The sequence below is a fragment of the Pseudorca crassidens genome, chromosome 6 (genome assembly GCF_039906515.1).
Source record: "Pseudorca crassidens isolate mPseCra1 chromosome 6, mPseCra1.hap1, whole genome shotgun sequence".
Lineage (NCBI taxonomy): Eukaryota > Metazoa > Chordata > Mammalia > Artiodactyla > Delphinidae > Pseudorca > Pseudorca crassidens.
Genome location: NC_090301.1, coordinates 13,899,254 through 13,919,477, shown reverse-complemented (window position 1 = coordinate 13,919,477; position 20,224 = coordinate 13,899,254). Strand labels below are relative to the sequence as shown.

The 20,224-nt window shown below is 35.8% G+C and overlaps 1 protein-coding gene across 3 annotated transcripts in view; it reads right to left on the bottom strand.

Moving 5' to 3' along the window:
* Positions 1–20,224, bottom strand: part of CUL3 (cullin 3) — a 96,863-nt gene that overhangs the window by 32,631 nt on the left and 44,008 nt on the right. For all 3 annotated transcript variants that reach the window (XM_067740398.1, XM_067740399.1, XM_067740400.1), the window contains 3 exons: positions 6,090–6,250; positions 4,966–5,080; positions 2,624–2,852 (listed from right to left, as the gene is read on the bottom strand). In XM_067740398.1, the coding sequence (XP_067596499.1) occupies positions 2,624–2,852; positions 4,966–5,080; positions 6,090–6,250 (505 nt within the window). The remainder of the gene's footprint in view (positions 1–2,623; positions 2,853–4,965; positions 5,081–6,089; positions 6,251–20,224) is intronic.

The following is a 20,224-nucleotide window of genomic DNA, read 5'->3' as shown; positions in this document are numbered from 1 at the left end:
AATGTATGGCTTAGTGGAGAATGTGAAAGAGAAAATGAAAAATATGCATCATTCAAAAATTAAATATCATTATTTCTGTATACACTTCATAAAACAATAAAATGATACCATTCAAACTTAATTTCATAATGTTATCTGCATTTAATTATCAATCCAACTCATCCTCCGTTCATGGTGGGAAAAAACTTTTTCACTTTCTGATTTATGAGATACTTGGCTTCATAATGGTGAAGCTGTGTCTCTGACATATTCTTGACATACTGCTCACGAGCAGGGCCTAGCATAATTAAAGATACTCTGCAATTAGGTTTCTAGTGGAAAGCCAGGAAAACTGAAGCCATGATTTTAAAATTTAATTTAGAATCACAGAAAGCTGCTTATTTGTGGAGAACATTAAGTACTAAATAGAAACTATGGTAAGTGGCTATTCTGATACTCCATTATTTATGCACTTATTAAGCACTTGCCATGTGTTAGGTATACTTAATGCCTTTAACACAAGTCTCCATGCAGGTTACAGTTACTATAATTCAGGTATGCTCAACAACCTCCCCATCAAACATTTCCTAGCCTCTAATCTCCAAGCCCATTTCATCTCCCCTCCTCAATAATCCCCACCCAAGGTGACTAAGAAAGCATTAACTCAATAACTAAACAGTACATTAGAAAATTGAGGGCTTCCCTGGTGGCGCAGTGGTTAAGAATCCGCCTGCCAGTGCAGGGGACACCCTGGAGCCCTGGTTCGGGAAGATCCCACATGCCATGGAGCAACTCAGGCCACGCGCCACAACTACTGAGCCCGCGCGCCTAGTGCCCGTGCTCCGCAACAAGAGAAGCCACCGTAATGAGAACCCCGCGCACCGCAACGAAGAGTAGCCCCCGCTCACCGCAACTAGAGAAAGCCTGCGCACAGCAACAAAGACCCAATGCAGACAAAAATAAATAAATAATTTTTTTTTTAAAAAAAGGATAGATTCTCATTTTAAGTAAAGGAAAATGCTTTTCATAAAGTCCTATCTGCCAGGGACCAATGATCAGGGTCATCAAACTATGGTCCATGGACCAACTACAGCCCGCTGCTTGTTTTTGTACACCTCACAAACTAAGAATGGTTTTCACATTTTTAAATGTTTGAAAAATAAAAATCAAAGTTTTATAGGAACACAGTCAAGTTTAATTCGTTTGTGTTATTGCCTATGCCTACTTTCTCACTATCACAGCAGAGATGAGTAGTTTACTGTCTGGTCCAAGCATCTAAAATATTTATTATCTGGCCTTTTACAAAAAAAGCTTGCCAATCCCTGACAGACCATAGGCATCCAGGAGTAGCTTATTTTAGAAAACATGACAAACATTTTTAAAAATCATTTTTGTTTTGCTTTTATAAAAAAGGTTTACCAGAAGGGTCTTTTAAAAAGTAACTTTCTCTAGTTTAATAAAAACAATAAATTTACATACAACTTTTTAAGAACTTAGCACATATATAGAAATATAACCATTTGAAAACACAAGGCAAAGATTCCACTAGAGAAAGAATGGAACAACCTCTCTGCTTACCATCTTTGTTTTCCCTCCTCTTACATCCTCCTCTTTTAAATTATTAACTTAAAAAAATTTTTTCCCATTCCCTACCTATGTCATGACCCAACAGGCAATATGCATTTATTTTATAAGAAATACATGGCTAAAATATTGCTAAGACTTCATCTAAGAGCACCAAATTTTTTTATTTTTAAGTACCATATCAGTGACTTATCCAGTCATAGTTTTAAAGAAAATCTTCAGAAACTGAAGAGGACAACATGACTATTCTTTACAATTTCTCCTTGAGTACTTGTTACAAAATAACATTTTAGGAAAATCAGGTAAATAGCCAAGAAGAGTAAATGTTACAGTTACCTCCAAAATGTTTACTTTTAAGCAATTCTCCTTTCTCCTCTTTCATTCTATAACAAGATATCCAATCTACTAATTTATCTAAATATGTCAACATGGAAGACACATATTTTTGCATTTTTGGTACCCTTACCACAACTAACTCCCAAAGAAATGCTTACAAAAATTTTAAGATTGGAACTTCAGGTTGTAAAAGAATCACAAAAACTACAGGAGAGTGTGTGGGAAAGAAGAGTCTAAACACCCTGGTACAGAAATATAAAGTACAGGAATAGGTGAGGATCATTGACCTTATAAATAATATTAATCTTCTTCTTTTTTTTTAAGCTCTTTTATTTTCTCCTCTATTTTTTTTTTCTCCCCTTTGGTGCACCGTGTGGCTTGTGGGATCTTAGTTCCCCAACCAGGGATCGAACCTGTGCCCCCTGCAGTAGAAGCACGGGGTCTTAACCACTGGACCGCCAGGGAAGTCCCTAAACTTACCTTTTGGGTTAAGAAAAACAAAAAGTGAGGAGACTTAAGATGAAAGAAGAAAAAAAGCCGCTTGATTCACTAGGAATATCTAAAATCCTCATTAATACGTGTAAAGTAACAACAGTGATAAATTAATGACAAACACCACAACTTCTTGAAAATTTACATTCATAAACTACAATAGGAAAAAAAAAATACTGAGAACCTGGTAGAACTATAAGAATTTAATTATTTTTCAACTGCTAACACTTACCTTCTGTCTTTCCGTTTTTCAACATATGTACTAGCCCCGAATTCTCCATTTCTACTATAGTTTTCATGTGCTTGGAAATGAGTTCCCTCTCAACCACCTTTACAATTGGCTCTTCAGTTGATTTGTCAAGGCAGTGCATCACTCGTTCTATTTCTTCATTAATTCTAGCTTCTACTTTCTTTATATATACTGAAGCACTGTTTTCTGCTAAAAATTTCTGGCTTTCCATCTGCAAATAAGAAGCATGATTTTTTTTTTTTAAAACACAGAAGCAAAATGTGCTTCTGCTTTTAACTGGGTTTCTACAGTTTCTCATAAACCAAACTAAATATCCCAAGCACTATTAACATTTTATATACTGTCTTATTATATATATTCATATAGTCCGAATTATACCCTTTAAAGCATTACTTACATAAGACTTAATTAATACATTATCCTTAAGCAGCGTTTTTCAGACTTTGCCAGTGTATTCCAAATAGCAGAAAAAGTAAGCACACGCCAGTGAAGATCAAAAGTATAGAATGAAGCATCTGACCCCAAGTGAGAGTGGGAAATTCTTCTTTGATTTGTTTTATTGTAAAATTATGCCTAAAAAGATTCATCATGTTTATCATACAGTTTTGCTGGCATACTGGTAGTTACTAAAGTCCTCCTGCCACCCCACTCCCGCTCTCAAAGGAATATATATAAAGTTTGGGAAATAGAGCTTTTGAGTTACTATTAATCTTGTCTTCTAACACCAGCCTTAGAGAAATTCCAGTAAATTTTAAATGTTGGCTCAACTGACTTCAATCTCATAGTAAAATTAACAAATATACCTAAGAATTACATAAAAGATGTATTAATATAAATTATGTACAAAATGTAATAACATTTCCCATTCTCTTAATAAAAAGTAGTTTATACCAAATGTACAATGGATGGCTAGTGGGAAGCTGCCGCATAGCACAGGGAGCTCAGCTCGATGCTCTGTGACCACCTAGAGGGGTGGGATAGGGAGAGTGGGAGGGAGGCTCAAGAGGGAGGGGATATGGGGATATATGTATACATATAGCTGATTCACTTTGTTATACAACAGAAACTAACACAACATTGTAAAGCAATTATACTCCAATAAAGATGTTAAAAAAAGAAAGCAGTTTAAAATAATCAAGTTTCTAAGAATAAACATTAACACACCAAACAAAAATCTTGGTGAGACCGTCACTTCACTGTCAAAACTGTATTTTATATATACACACAGATATATCCATATGCCACTGTAACACACTTTGGGATCCTGACAATTAATCACCTACTGGTATTTCTATACTGTAATGAAGGTAATCAAAACAAATGCAAACGTCAAAAACGTTGCCAGAAATATCTAGAAGTAGTTGCTGTGTTACCAGAAAATAAAGCCTGTTTCCTACATTATAAAATTAATAGTTCATGAAGTATGGTCCAGGCTCACCAGTACAGGCCACACAAAGCTTCCTGATGGCTACAGGCTAATTTCTGAAAAGCGGCCTGGGGGTTACGCCAGTCCAAAGGACACCAAAACCCACCAAGTCTACTTCTATACTCATCCGATGGCTTCTACGAATGACGCACTGTAGAGTTATTGTATCGTTCTATTCATTTAGTTCTTTAAAAGGTTATTACTAAAGTTGACCAGTAAAGTCTACTTTAGCAACACTACAAAGCTCCTACTATAAATTGCTCAGATAGTTGAGGCTTTCAGGAAGAACGCCTGATTATCATGACCTTATAAATATTGTCTTATCATTTGTCGTAGTACTCAGTAATTGTTATTATCATTTCATTACAAAATAGTACCGGTTTAGCTTTACTTTCAGCAACGTAGTTGATTCGGGGTTGTACATACTGCTGCAAATTTTTATCAACTGTAATTACTGACTTTTAATTTCCTAATCAACAGCTCTTAAGACATATATATGCCTTATGGGATCATGCATATATCTATATTTATTTTACTAGTAACTTATATTACCAAAAAGCCTGAACAGTGAAACTTCATTGGTGATGTACTGCCTGTGAATCTATGGTAAATAATTAGTAACATATAAATATAATAAAATTTAAGGTTATTTCTAAGTTTATATGTTTTATACATATAATTTTAAAAAAATCACATAAGTCCAACCTCTTCGACTTATTTTCAGACAGTTCCTTCACTGGAATGTGAGACTGTGGGGTAGGTGTGCTGAAGGGTGTAATTTGCACCCTCTTCCCCAAAGGGCCTCAGTACGAAAAGGTCAAAATGCTTAAATTACTAACTATATTCAGTAATTTTAAGAACATCTTAAAAGAGTATTTATTTATATCTCACTGATTACCTGAAAAAACTCTGCAGACATTTCCAAAAAAGGAGCCTCAAAATCTTCTTCATAGACTGATCGTCCTTCGAGACCTAAAATCATTAACATCTGGCAAGCATTTCTTATTGCGCCTCTGTCAAAAGAAGTTAAACCACTTGATAATAAAAACACATTAAAGATTCATGTAAAAGATGCAGAAGTAGCTAGAAAAACTTTCAGAGCAAGTTTTTTTTAACCAAAGTGACCAATCTCCCATAAGCAACTAATTTATAACATAAGGATTTAGAGTAATTTTAATTGGAAAGCCTATCTTGACTGCACAGCTATTTATCTCAAGTTGTTCTCATGCTGTTGTAACTTAGGATTTTTGAAGAAAATATGTTTAAAATGACTAAATATTCCTGTGTATTTAAAAGTGCAAAAAGAATAAACAGCCTATCAGGAAGCAGGGAGGAGAGAGGGAGTCTACAGCACTTGACATGGGTACAACGCACAGTTACTCCTAGGCAATATAATTTTTTTGCACCAAATGGCTTTTGGGCAATCGTGACCAAGCACCAAAGCTGAAATAAAAAGAACTTTACAAGTCTTCCTCTAACAGCTGCTTTGAATACAAAGAAGCAAAGAAAGCAGGTTTGCATGTTTCAAGCCACTCTGGCTGCAGTGTCACAAAAATGGCACTGCAACAATGTTTGGGGGGGGTGGAGTATGACTTAACAAAAGGGGTACAAGAGTTCTTAGTCATTTTAGACTATGTTCAACATTTTTTTCTTCAAAGACCTTAAAAATAAATGCTAGCCAAAAGCCCTTTTAAAGAAGAAAAAAATATTATCAAATAGCAAACAAACAAACAAAAAAAAACAGCATAAAAAATACATTAAAAATCAAAAAGACTAATGGCTGATTTGCTTTTTAAAAGTATATTCAACAAAAGCTTAGGATAGTTTCTTCTAAAAATAAATGTGTGCTTTTTAGTTACAATCTAGCTAACTTTGTTAACTGTGATATAAGGTTTTTGAGTATTTTCATAATATGCTGGACAATCAAACTTTAATTTACTTTAATAAAATTAAGACAGTGAATCGATTCTCAAGATATTACCACTAAAAACCAAAACCCAAAGAGTAAAAAGATTATTATACCGGTCTACAACTTCTCCTTTCCGCTCTCTGGCAATCATATCCAACAGCGTTTGTCGTAGGTGATCCCTAATACACCCGTAACGTACAACTTGATCTCGAAAAATAATTAATCCCAAATTGTACACATTCTCCACATTATTTTGTTGTACGTACACACGGTCCTGCAGTTAAAACAAAATCATAATATAAACATTAGTACAACTCTTGCGAACATAAAAATAATCCTTTTGAGTTACAATAATAAAGGAAATAAAATTCCAAAAGTGGTCAATTTTGCAGGTGAGAAACACTTCAAGCAACATGGAATTTTCTAGTACCTCCTAAGTTATATAAAAGTTATATATAGTAAGTCCTTACAATTTACAATTGCTACTGAAACAATGGCTATAGGCGGTTGCCCATTTGCCCTAAGAAAAAGGGAGGAAAAAGGCAAGCACCCCACCCAGGGAGAGAGGCAAGTCAGCAGAAAGTAGAGGAGAAAGGTAGACAGCAAGGCAGGCAGAACTTCCTTTCTCCCAAAGTCATACCATGCACAAATATGGTTCTTATTTTCTTAAATACTGTACCTGAAGATCATATTCTTTAAGTAAAATTGAGAGCTGAATGAAATACAGATGCATGTGACTTAAGCTGATTGTTTACTGGTAAATGTTGAAAGGTTCTAATGCTTATAACAGAGTAGCATTCAGTATTACATAATTAAAACACCCCTAGCTACTGCCGTTTCAGATTATTTACTGGTAGTCATCTAACTTTCAAGTTCTTACCAACATGATTACTGGTGTCTCACTTAATAGAGTACAGATAATCCAGAATTATTGGCCATAAAAGTCCTATTTTGTGAAATATTTTAAAATCCGTATTTACACCAAAATACACTGAAATAAAACTCCTGTTCTTAATTCACAAAAGGATTAGTAACAGAATTCCTTTCTGTTCTTAACCAGGATCTCTCCGGGCTTTGGCGGGTCTGTGAACTTCCTAAAATTTTAAAATTATTGTGTGTTTGTTCTTACGTAAGTATTTGGAAAGAGTCCGTCCGTAGCTTTCACCAGATTCTTAAAGGCATTTGTAATCCAAAAACAGTAAGACTCACTGCAAACTGTGATCTCTGAACTTTTAAAGGAACACTGTTAATACAAGCAACATCAAATAGAATACAAGGTAAACATGAACAGAAGTTCTACCATATTAGTATTAAATGGTCTTGATCACCTTTCTAGCCAATTTTTACTAAATTCTCCATGAGTAGCACTCTCTTCACAGACACTATCCTCCAACTTTCATTCATCTCACACAACGGTACATACCTAATGACTACAAGGAAAGCTGCTCTTTTATTAGCATTGTTGGTGCTCACTTTCTACATTTTATATCACATTTTTCAAATCCTGACAGCAACTTCAGTTAAGTTCAAAATTTTCATTGATGACTTCTTCAATAAATTCTTGAATTTCATACTTCTTTCCTCAAGATCTTAAATTCTGAGTTTTGCCCTGACCGCATCCCTCCTCCTTTCTGATGGCCTCACTGTTTTCTTTGTACTGAAGTTACTCTTTACTCTCATGACCTTCAGCTCCAACACTCCCCACCCTCCACTACCATACTGATTCTGGCTTACTTTTCAGCATAAAACAAAACACATTCAATAAAAACTGGTATAAATCTAATAATTTATAAAGCAATGAGAAAATAATCACTCCAATTATTGAGTAAATTATTTATAAATTTGATATTTACAATTTTGATTATAAATTTCTATGGTACCGATTTTGTACCAAATACAGAATCACTCTTACCCAATGCAATCAAAACCAGTAACTAGCTAGCTGATGTGGTAAAAGAGGAAAAATATTAAACACACACACACACACACACACACACCCCACACCACACCAGCACCTTAAACATTTTAATTTAAAACATATAAGCATTCACTGAGATAAAGACTTTTTCTCTGAACATGAGTCCTGTGATTAGAAGTCAATGCTGTCTTTCTCACATATACCCATACATCATAAATATCTAGTCTATCTACTTTCAGTCTCATTAAGATGGCTATTGACCAGAGACAACTGTGAAGCAATGTAAATGGCCTTCTAGATTTTTACAATTTCCACTCCAGTCTAAATTACCAAATTACCCAATATTTAGTGATTTGCCTCTGTCAAGTCTTTCCAAAACATTCAATCTAGTTTGCCAAATAATAAATTTAATTGTTTTTCGCATTTTTATTGACTTACACAATATCAAATGATGTAATAACAAGAAGTACAACTAGCATAAACAGGCCTGAAAACAAATACAACTGACTCTCAGTAAGCAAAGCTCAACTGACAAGAGCAAAACAGAGAAGATACACTGAAAAGCAGTGGAACAGCACTGAGAGAACTTTGTATCCATCAGGCTGTTTCACAGCTAGAACAGAAAGTACTGTAATTCGGGCAGGTACTGTTAAGTTTCAACTGTACGATATGCCTCTGTGACATTCAGCACATCTTGTGGGGGATATATAACATCACATACATATGATATAAGCAAACTTAACATATGTCTACTAAGACACTAACCTCTTTCTTAGGAAACCAAATGTTCTTAATTTAGGCTAAGAGAAATGTCAAAGAACCAAGTCAGATTTTATTGTTTTTGGTGAAAGGCAAATACTTTTAAGAATTACAGAACAAAAGACACATGCTATGGAATCTTCAGAGTAAACTAAGAGTGTTAAAGTGAAAATTTTTTAACGTTTTCCCCTTTTGGCTTTATTGCAGTTATATGCCGTAAAATTCACTCATTTTAAGAGCATGGTTCAATAATTTACAGTAAATTTCTATATTGTGTAGTCATTGCCACAATCCAGTTCTAGAATATACTTCCATCACTCAAAAAAAAAAAAAAGAAATAGGAAAAAAGAAAAAGATCCCCCCAGCCCTTCCGCAGTCAATCTCCCCTTCCAGCACCTCTGCTTTCTCTTTCTATACATTTCCTTTCCTGGACATTTAATATAAGTGGAATCATAGAACATGTAATCTTTTGTGTCTGATTTTTCATCAAGCGTAAAGTTGCTAAGGTTCATTAATATAACATATATTAGTATTTCATTCCTTTTTTTGGGCTGAAGTATTCCATTGTATTGGATATGCCACATTTAGCTTATCCATTTATCAGCTGATGGATATTTGGGGCTGTTTCCAGTCTACTATGAGTAATGTTGCTATGAACACTTGGGTACAATCTTCTTGTTGGACGTATGCTTTCATTTCTCTTGGATGGATTTCTATGAGTAGAAGTACTATTGAGCTATATGAAAATTGCCAAATTGTTTGTTTTCTAAAGTGGACATGTCAGTTATAGAATTCTTCCTATTATCTCTGGCTCTACCATTAGCTGGTGGTGTGACCCTGAGTAAGCCATTTACCCACTCCGGTCCTGGGTAACATAAAGGGCTGGTAAAGACAGTCTCTAAAACTCTGATTTCCTTTGAAGCTTTACTCTCTGATCAAAAATTAACATATACTAGGGATCAAGATACATTTCAATATTACTCCTTCCCTTTCTGTTATCAGTCTCCCCTGGCCTGGGTACTCTCTTCTCAATCCTAAACACAGTGATGCTATCACTACCAAAGCAGGTGCGTCTATAACCGTATTGGCCTATAATATCTGCTATCTTAAGCCCTGTGGCAAAAAGACAGAAAGAGAGCCAGGTGCAGCTGATGAGTTCTTCAGGCATAATGCATACGGAAGAGAACAATGTTTCAGAGTAAAAGAAGCCAGGTATGATGGGAACACATGGTTGGAGTATTTGAGCAATGCATAGAAAATTTACATCCATGGAGGATGACTGGGGATAAGGGAAGTACAGATGTTGTAGGATAAAAACCAAACCCTTGTCTTTTAATGTGAGACTGTCAAGGTGTATAATGATTATAATTAAATGACATAATATTAAGGAAAGCCGTTAACCCTGAAATATGATTATAGATACCAGAGAGCTAATAAATAGAGAAGGGAAAACCTGCAAACATGAGTACAGCTACTTAAATGAGTAATACCAAATAGTCATTTATATTGTTTGGTACATATGATTAATTACCATCAAGTAAAATAAAAGCTATACATACATACACCTGAGTGCTTACGTGTGCGTACATTAAACTAATGCAGGCACACATCCACAATAAACTTGTGATCTGCACATGATTATTAAAATATCTGCTGAATGAACATGCTAAATCTTCTGTTTACTGTTTATCAGCACTATCAGAAGGAATTCAGCCTGTGGGTACAAAACAGCCTTTCATAATAGATTCTAACAGGAATCTCTCTTTGTTAAAAAATAAGTGGTTAATTTTATGTAATACAATATCAATTTAGCTCTAATCATTTAAATCACTGGAGGACTTTTTATTTTGTATACCTTTCTATGTGAATATTTAATGTGACCAAAAGGTAATTTGTATGAGTCCAACATTAGTCATTTATCTACTGAAGAGAGCTCAGCAGAGATAGAAAGCTGGTGGTTGCTTCTATTTGCCTTTTGAAAGCCAAAATACAGGCATTTTAAGTATAAAATGTTCTGAAAAATCCACTTGAAAGCCTCACATCTGGATCAAACATTAGATTTACTAAAGGGATGTGAGTTTCATAACTACAGAGATAAAATTACATTTAAAATCTCTGTTTATGGTTCCCTCTTGGGAGATGCTATTCCTAGACCAAGCAAATCTTTTCCCCTTAACTGATGGCTTCACCAAGACACCTAATCCACCAAGATACCTAAATATTTAACTAATATATGAGAGATCTAACTCAGCATGCAAAAGTATTCTTAGATGTGTCAAGACACACTATGCGAAAATATAGATTTTATGAAAGCTAAACCTGTGCAAAGTCAAGGAGTGACTGTGTAAGTGGGCTAAAAAGCTTCATGACTCAGGGAGTGTTATTTAAATAAAAATAAAACAACAAAAATTTGATAATGAACCTCAAAAAATAACTCTTACTACTTTATCCACAAGAAATGGTACGGGAAATATTTTTAACCAACAGTCATTGTATCACGAAAAAGCAAACTAGGATAAATGTGTACTCGGCATAGGAATCAATGATGCACCCAAGGAAAGGACAAAATTATAAGCTCTTTCAATATCACTCATATCTAATGTCTCATTTGAACAATGTTTTCTTGTAAGATTAAACAGGTATTTGGGAAGCAAATTCTAAAACTAACCTTTGGGTTACATTCAACTCTGAACACTCAGTACTACAAATATAAATACAATAGTCCTTTGTCTCAATTATTTTTTGAGGGAGCTTGTTATAAAATTTTTCCTTCAAATACCAGCAGTTCAGTACTTTTAATACAACCACTAACGAACTAAGGGCAGTTATGGATTAGTACTCATTTATCTACACTTCCCTGCTTGATCCCACTTATGACCAATGGTAGCTATTTATTTAGGCAAAGACCACTTTTTAAATTGAAGTGAATAGCTCTGAAAGTTGTTTATCAAGCACACTGTCAAGGAGCTTAATTAAACTTAAATAATTCTTCTTTCACTTTCTTGTCCTCAAGGCAAGATCTATAACTGTTTTCGTTTATGTTTTTTTTTAAAAAAGAGACTAGAAAAGTGGCAGGAGCCCGCATGCTGCAACTATGACCCGGCACAACCAAATAAATAAAATAATTAAATAAATTTTTAAAAAATAAAAAAATTTAAATAAAAAGGGTAAATAAATAAATAAAAACAGAATTACCATATGATCTAGCAATTCTACCATCTAGGTTTATACTCAAAAGAGTCAAAAGAAGGGTTTTAAAGAAATATTCATACACCCATGTTCATAGCAGCATTATTCAAAACAGCCAAAGGGTGGAAACAAGCCAAGTGACCACTGACAGATGAATGGATAAGCAAATGTGGTATATCCATACAACTGAATATTATTCAGCCTGAAAAAGAAAGGCAATTTTTAAAATTGATGCAACATTGGTTTATAACATTACATACATTTCACGTGTACAACATTATATTATGACTTCTGTATACACTACAATGTGCTCACCACCAAATGTTTAGTTTCTGTCATTATACAGCCAACCCCCTTTACCCATCTTGTGCTGCCCCCATCCCCCTTTCCCTCTGGTAACCACTAATCTGTTAAGGGAGGGAATTCAGACTCAGGCTACAACATGGATGAAACCTGAGTTGCAAAAGGACAGATACTCTATGATTCCACTTACATGAGGTAGCTAGAGTGGTCTAATACATACAGAAAGTACAATGGTGGTGACCAGGGGGTGGGGAATGGGGAGTTATCATTTAAAGGGTATCGGGTTTTAGTTTTGCAAGATGAAAATTCTGGAAATGAATGGAGGTGATGGCTGTGCAACAGTATGAATGTACTTAACACCACTGAACTAACTGTACACTTTAAAATGATTAAGATAATAAATTTTATGTTATGTGCGTTTTACAACAATTAAAACAAACGAACAAATACTGTTTAAAAGCATCAAAGAGCACCAAAAGCAACCTGGACTTGCGGGACCCGGATTCTGGAGAAAAGACAAGTATACTGAGAGGAGCCCTACATTCGCCTTCACTCGTTCCCTTGGGTCATTTGTTGTATTTGGAGGACTGGAAAAAGAGGCCAAGCAGAAAGTCACAGGTGGGCTGGCTATCAAGCAGCTAAGACTTATGAGGCAAAAGTCTGAAGAAGAGAGAAATGTAAAGAAGAGCCAGAAATTCTGCAAGCAATTTTCACTGAGATGTTTATTGACACATCACCTAAGCGTGGATGAGACACCAAAACACCAAACAGAAAGCAGCACTGGGAGACTAAAGAGCTGAACAGAGACTGTTGGCAGACTTGCAGTAGAGAGAGACAAAAGCTGGTATCTCAAGGCACCAGTAACTGTGAAGAGCAAACCAGTAAACAACTCAGGCTTTTAACTGAGACCCCAGAAGGGGTTATTTCCTGTGCGTAAAAACATGCCCTGGAAAAAAAGGCAAACTGAAAATAGATCAACCTTAACAAAGCCTAAAAGCCAGCTTCAACGAGATCATGGTGATCTTTGATCCTATGAAGGAAAACATCATCATCCAGGGCCTCCACAATTTTTCATACACAATGTTGGAAAAATTACCAGGCCTGTCCCCACACCAAAACAGAACAAGCACCCCAGGATCAAATGTCTAAAAACTAAGGGGGAAAAGCCCCAGGAAGTCAAAGTATTCTAAGACTCTGATACTATCCAGAAGTGGTTTAAAAAAAAAACTAATATAACGTAAACTATAAGTCAAGGATCTATGTTGTAATCTCTATGGTAATCCCTAAAATAATAATAATAAAAGTATATATAAATAACAGCTAATGGGGGAAGGGGATAGGATAATAAAGCATACTTGATTCACCTAAAAGGAGGAAAGAAAGCTGAAAAAAATCAAAAGAACAGATAAGACAAACAGGAAAAAAACAAAACAGGATGGCAAAAATAAACCCAAATACATCAGTAATCACATTAAATGTAAATGAATTATATGCTTCAATTTAAAAACAAAGGTTATCAGATAGGTTAAAAAGCATGTTGTTATATGGTACTTACAAGTGACACACCTTAAATATAAGGACACAAAAAGGTGGAAAGAAACGGATGAGATGACGTTTGCCATGCAAACATTAATTGTAAGAAGCTCATATAGTAACACTAGACAAAGTAGTCTTTAAGCAAGAAGTATTACTAGTGATAAAAAAAGATATTTCAGAAAAATAAAAAAGTCGATTCAATAGGAAGATAAAACCCTAAATTGATATTCACTTTGTAACAAAACCTCAAAATATATAAACTAAAAGAATAAACAAATCAAATCTGAAGATTTTAATATTTCTTGGTAGTTGATAGAACAAGCAGACAAAAAGTTTAGTAAGACGTGGAAGATCTGAACTTGATTAGTAAATCTGACTAACTTACAACACTTTATCCAACAATTGCAGATTGAAAAACTGAAATTAACTGAAATTAAAAACTTCTCTTCAAAGACACCACTAAGAGAAAAGGCAAGCCCAGAATGGAAGACACTACCTCACAATACATATATTATTTGACAAAGAACATTTATCCAGAACATATAAAGAACTCTCACAAATTACTAAAAAAACAAACCCCAGAAAACCCACATTTTTAAAAAAAATGGGCAAAAAAAATTGTGTAGTTTAATTTATGTTATATATCAAGAAAAGTGTTTCTAAAAAAATTAGAAGAGGACTTTCAAATTAGTTTAAGGCTAATATCCTATCAAGTGGTTAGAATAATTGCTACCGTATCTAGTATTTGTGTTGAGTTTCTAAGTGTTCTAATAATGATGGTTTTAAATAACTTCTGATGACAATTAGGTATCTAAAGCCTTAGAAAGTCACTTCTTCAATGAGAATTTTATTATCAAATTCAAAATAAAAAATGAGAAAAGAAACAATACTAAAGATTTCTAATATGTTTGATAGCTTACACCTGGATCATTGATAAAATCACTGTTCTTAAATTAGGCTTGGGAAACCAAGATTATCTGCCCAAATGGGATGTCCACATCATAAAACTGCCCAGTGATAGAAGAAACTGGAAAAAGGAACCCAGTTGTTTAGAATATAGTGTCTGATACATAATACACAGTCATTGTATACCTGCTGAATGAATGAATTTATCCACCTAAGCACAAAGGTGAATGAATGTTAGCTCAACTCTGTGTAAATAAATTATCATATATATATATGATATTACATAAAATTATCATACACACACACACACGTGTATATATATGGGGAGCAGCCCCTTTATGGACAAAAGTTTCATTTCCTTTCCTACAGCAAGATATGACTGCACCACCACAGGGCCTACCTCTGGCTGAATTAATACTTGCCTCCCTAAACTCAGTCATAGATTGCTACATAATCAGTGCACACACACAAAAACAGTTCACAGGGCATAGTAATCAAGGTGTTTATGGCTCTATTAATTTGTTTGAAAGAGGAGCTAAAATGGACGGCAAGGAAGAAATCCTAATTATCAAGCACAATACTCTTAACCTTTACAGTATTTACGATGTTGCCGTAGTTTTATTTTACATAAAGGCCTAGTACCTGGCTTTTGACCTAACCATAAAAAGATGCCAAGGTATTATACTGTCAGTCACAAACGCAAACACTAGAGCACATATGGGGAACCTGTCTTGCACAGACCTTTCTTGCAAAAGCAGTAAGTAAATATATTGAACAAGCGTGAAGCTTAACAGTCCCAAAGCCACTTGATCCTATTTTCTTCTAAGATGTTATTTTGAAAACAGAGAAAGTACCAAGAAGACTCATAAGCAACCTACCTATGTTCTTCCAGAATACAGCTATTTTCAAACTTTTCTCAATGTGCAATCTAGAATACAGTAAAGACGCATTTTTTTGGAACTAAAAGTATCAAAATCTACGACAGAAAAAACAGACTCACAAATTCTGTGATCTCCATGTTCTCATCCTGTCTTCTGATCTCCAAGGACATACAAATCCTTGGTAGCTTCAGCAAACAGCTTACATTATTTCTCTCAACTCTACTCCTTGACATCTATCACCTTTGGTAACTGCAACTTTCATAATAATGACCAATCTGACACACTCCTTACAGATGCCTAAATTTTCATCTCCCATCTTATCAGGATTCCCTTCACCCACATATTGATATGGACAAATCTTGAGACTCTTCATAGAAGACATCAGGTGTCCCTGGTATTACAGACCCTCTTTCCTCCTGCCTCTCCTCGGTTACACTTCAACTGCTCCGCATTCTAACTGGAGCTCCAGGTCTACTGATCCCTTACACCTAATACTTCTGTTTCCTGGGACCTTGTGATTCACTTGCCTGCTTATTAAACAGCACAGATCCACGATCAACAATTTTAACAATGCTACTATCTTAGAATTCTTCCCCATACCGAATAAGCCAAATTATATCAGTAGGTTTTCCTTAGTTTTTGAATATTCTTCTCTGAGACTGCTTAAGTACCTCCGAAAAAAGTATAAATGCTGCTGACTGCCTCCACTATACAAAATTTGTGCCAGCTTACCCTAAATTATCTCCTCACAATCACAGATGATCCACTTAGTTATTTATAGATAGTTGACCCCAGCACAGGGGATATTCCAAACTTCCTCCATGTGTTAGTTTCCTATCATTGCTGAAGAAATTACCACAACTTTAGTACCTTACTTATTCTCTAACAGTTCTACAGTTGAGAAGACTGAAAACAGTTTCACTAGGATAATCAAGATGTCGACAGGGCTGGTTCTTTCTGGAGGCTCTGAGGGGGAAATCCACTTCCTTGTCTTTTTCAGCTTCCAGTAGCCACCTGTATTCCCTGGCTATAGCCCCTTTTCCATCTTCAAAGCATTATCACTCCAATCTGTCTCTGTCATCATACTGACTTCTCTTACTCTGACCCTCCTGCAACCCTCTTATAAAGACCCTGCACTTCTACTGGGCCCACCAGGATAACCTAGGAAAACATCATCTCATGATCCTCAACCTAATCACACCTGCAAAGTTCCTTCTGCCATATAAGGTAACAATCCCTAGGTTCCAGAGGTTAGTCATGGGCATATCTGGGGGTCCATTACTCAGTCTACCACACTCCTCAACACCTGACATGCTTCTGTCACCCGTAACTGATGGTCCCACCTTCTACTTTATTAAGGAGACCAAGAGCATCAGAAGAGTTCCTCAGCTTCTTTCCTCTTCACAAAGTTGTTGCTACATTCCACTTCACCTCTTCACCCACCATCCTTGATGACTTCCCATATAGCTCAAAGAAGCAGTGACCCTTCTTTCCTGGGTCAACTCTCCACCCCAGGACTTTGAATTTATAGCCTCTAGTCTTTAAGGATAACCTGCAATAGTACTATACCTTTGTTATTTGTGAAAATGACTGGGAATATAGATAAATTCAAGTAAAAACATGAAAATATCTTTGACAATAACCAGAGTTTTATGCAGAAAATTCCTCTATTAACCTTCTATTAGCCTACATATCACAATAGTAAATGCTTTCCTATATCTTTTGACATTAATTCTAATTGCTCAAAAGTAACCTACAGAATACCATCCATAAATTTAACTCTCCCTTGTTATTGTATTCATTTTATAGTTTAAGCGGGGGAGGGAAATGAACTGAATATAAATATACCTGTGGATTATTTTGACAATTAAAGCGATTATATAACCTATAACACATTTTCTCCATAAAATAATCAGATCTTTCCCCAATCATTAATCTTTTAAACAATTAAAAAATTGAAAAGGAAACTTATACTAAGTAGGCTCAAACCAATCTTATAAGTTTAACATGTTAACTTTTCTTAAAGAAGAGAATGAATTAAAAATAAGAAACAAAGCAGAGATTACAAACTCCAGCGCCTTCACGGGCAAAATACATAATGCAAGTCTCAAATGTTAGAAAGGGGTATAGATCACATGTTCCATCTAGAGACATGTACACTTTTCTTTCTGGAACGCTGAACCTGCCAACAACAAAGTGAGTGCGGACAAATTGTGACCAACGGCTGCCTCCACATAACCTGTGATTGATTCCATTTCCACTTTCAAGAGTCAGTGTGTCCCATGCTATCTATATACACTGAGGCTCACACAGGGCATTTTAGATACAGACACCTCCTTGTCAGAGAAAAAGTCAGCTAGCTGAGTAGGAGGGAGGTGGGAAGACAGTGTAGCATCTTCTCTCCTCCCTCTGAGCCTGAGATCTAAAGTTCCAACAGTTAGAGCCAGAATTCATAGTAAAGAGAAATCTGTCTAGAAACCTGCACACCTCAGGTGTATGTCTTATCTAGCAGGTAAAGTGATCTGATAAGTCTGATTGAGGGTAAAAATCTTCACAGAAAATAACAGATGTCAACAGAAAATTTTTTTTCATCTTTGGAAAATTAAAAGCATTTATTTATCTTGACTGAAGTACTGGTTACAATGGAGCATACATGTGTCAAAAATAACTTTATATACTTCAGTTTTGCACGTTTCAATGTATATAAATTTTACCTTAATTTTTAAAAGCACTTATTTAACTAAGCCCAGAATACTACACATAAAAAGGAAAAATAAAGAGAATGAAGGATGAAAGAAGTCTACCTTATAGAACATGAACCTTATAGAACCTTATCAACACTTAAATTTCTTTCTGCATCTATAATTGCATATTTTAATGAGCATTTTGAAAAAAAGCATGATATATTTAAAAATGTGTATATTAATTCAAAGATGTATGTGAGTGCCTTGTTTGTGCAGGGAGTTGTGCTAGGTGTTGGAGACACAGTGGTGACACAGACATTCCCCCCCAATAAAGTTCAGTCTAGTGAGGAAACGAGGCACTAAACAGTTGTTAATAATGATAAATGCTACAAAAGGAGTACCGAGTACAGTGAGAGCAGCTGGTGCCAGTGTGCAGTACACAGCATGAGTCAGGGAAAGCTTACCAGAAATTTAAGCTAAGACTTGAAGGATAAGTAGGCAAAAAAATCACATAAAAATCACATAAACATTCTGGAAACATATCCAGACAGCAGACGTGTGAAAATCCCGAGATGAGAGAGAAGGACTTCAGCAGGGCAGTAACATAATCATGTGCTTTAAAGTAATAATTCTAGAGCAGTATGAAAAAGAGAATAGAGGGGAGCATAGTGAATACTATATGACTAGTTACTAAGAAATGAAGGTGCTTTGGTCTTAGGTACTAGATACGAAAACAGAGAAATTTCAGGTTCTAGAAATACATGATGTAGGGAGAGAGGGAGAAGAAACTAACAAGAATAATTCCCAGGTTTCTGTCACGATCAGATGGAATGACACTGATTATGAGCTCATTTGGAAACGCCAAGTTTGAAGTACCTCTCAGACAATGAAGGGAGCCACCAACTAGATAAATGAATTTACGAGTCTGAAGCTCAGAGAATGAGGCTGGAGACATAATGTGGGAATCACCTGAACAGAGGCACAACAGAGAGCTAAGGTAAGCAAATAACAGGTACCAGGAGAAGGAAGCCTAGGACTAAGCCCCAAGAATGCCTCTCTTTTAAAGGGCAGAGGAGAAGGAAGAGTGACTGAGAAGAAACAGAAAGGCAGGAGGCATACCAAGGGAGTGTTTGGTCACAGAAATTAAGAACCCAACGTGTTAGAAGACGAAAAGGTAGTCAACTGTGCCAATGCTGCTGGAAAAGTCAAGGAGCATGAGGATTAGCAGTGAGCTTTGCTGTCAGAGATGCACAGGCGCGGTGATCCTAGTTAAGAGCGAGAATGAATAGAAGAGTTGAGATAGAAGCGTGACTAAAACATATTCAAAATGAATAAAAGATGAGAAAAAAGAGATAGCAAGTGTCAACATTTCCTATGAGACATTTAGCTGTGCATGGCAATGAGAGACCCTGGGAAGCAGTGCAGGGGTCCAACTGAAAATGTAGTGGGATTTTATTTTGAGGATGCCAGTGACCTGAATGTGTCTAATGCTGATGAGTAAGACCAGTAAAAAGGCAGAACCTGAAAATAATTCTGTTTTTTGACAAAGCAGAAAGAAATGAGATTCTTAGCACAAGTGAAGAAATGGCATTTGATAGGTGAGGAAACACTGCCCTCCATTAAAATGGGAGGGAAAAAGAGAAACACAAAAGGGGAGAAAATATAGGGAAACCTGTAGATTCAGAGGCAAGAGATGAACCCAGCTTCCACCTGATGCTTTCTCCTTCTCTCTGAGAGGCAGAGGGCAAGACTGTTTATTAAGAGTAAGGGGACCAGCAGGATAGCTGGAGGTTTGAAGAGAAATAACTCTTTCAAAGTGGCGGAATGAGCTGAATAGAGAAGAGTGAGACTACTGAGCAGTGTGGAGGGCTGACTAGAGGTTTGTGAAAATGCCACAAATAGTGGCACTGAGCTACCCTGTGTGAGGTTTCCCAAGTGGGGTTTCTACCAGCAGAAGCCCAGGAAAGGCAAGTTGCTGGGTTTATCTAGGGTTGTGGTACTACCAGCTGGGTTTGATGAAAAGATGATGGAAAATATTAATACTAGTTAATTTTTACTGAGCACATTACTAT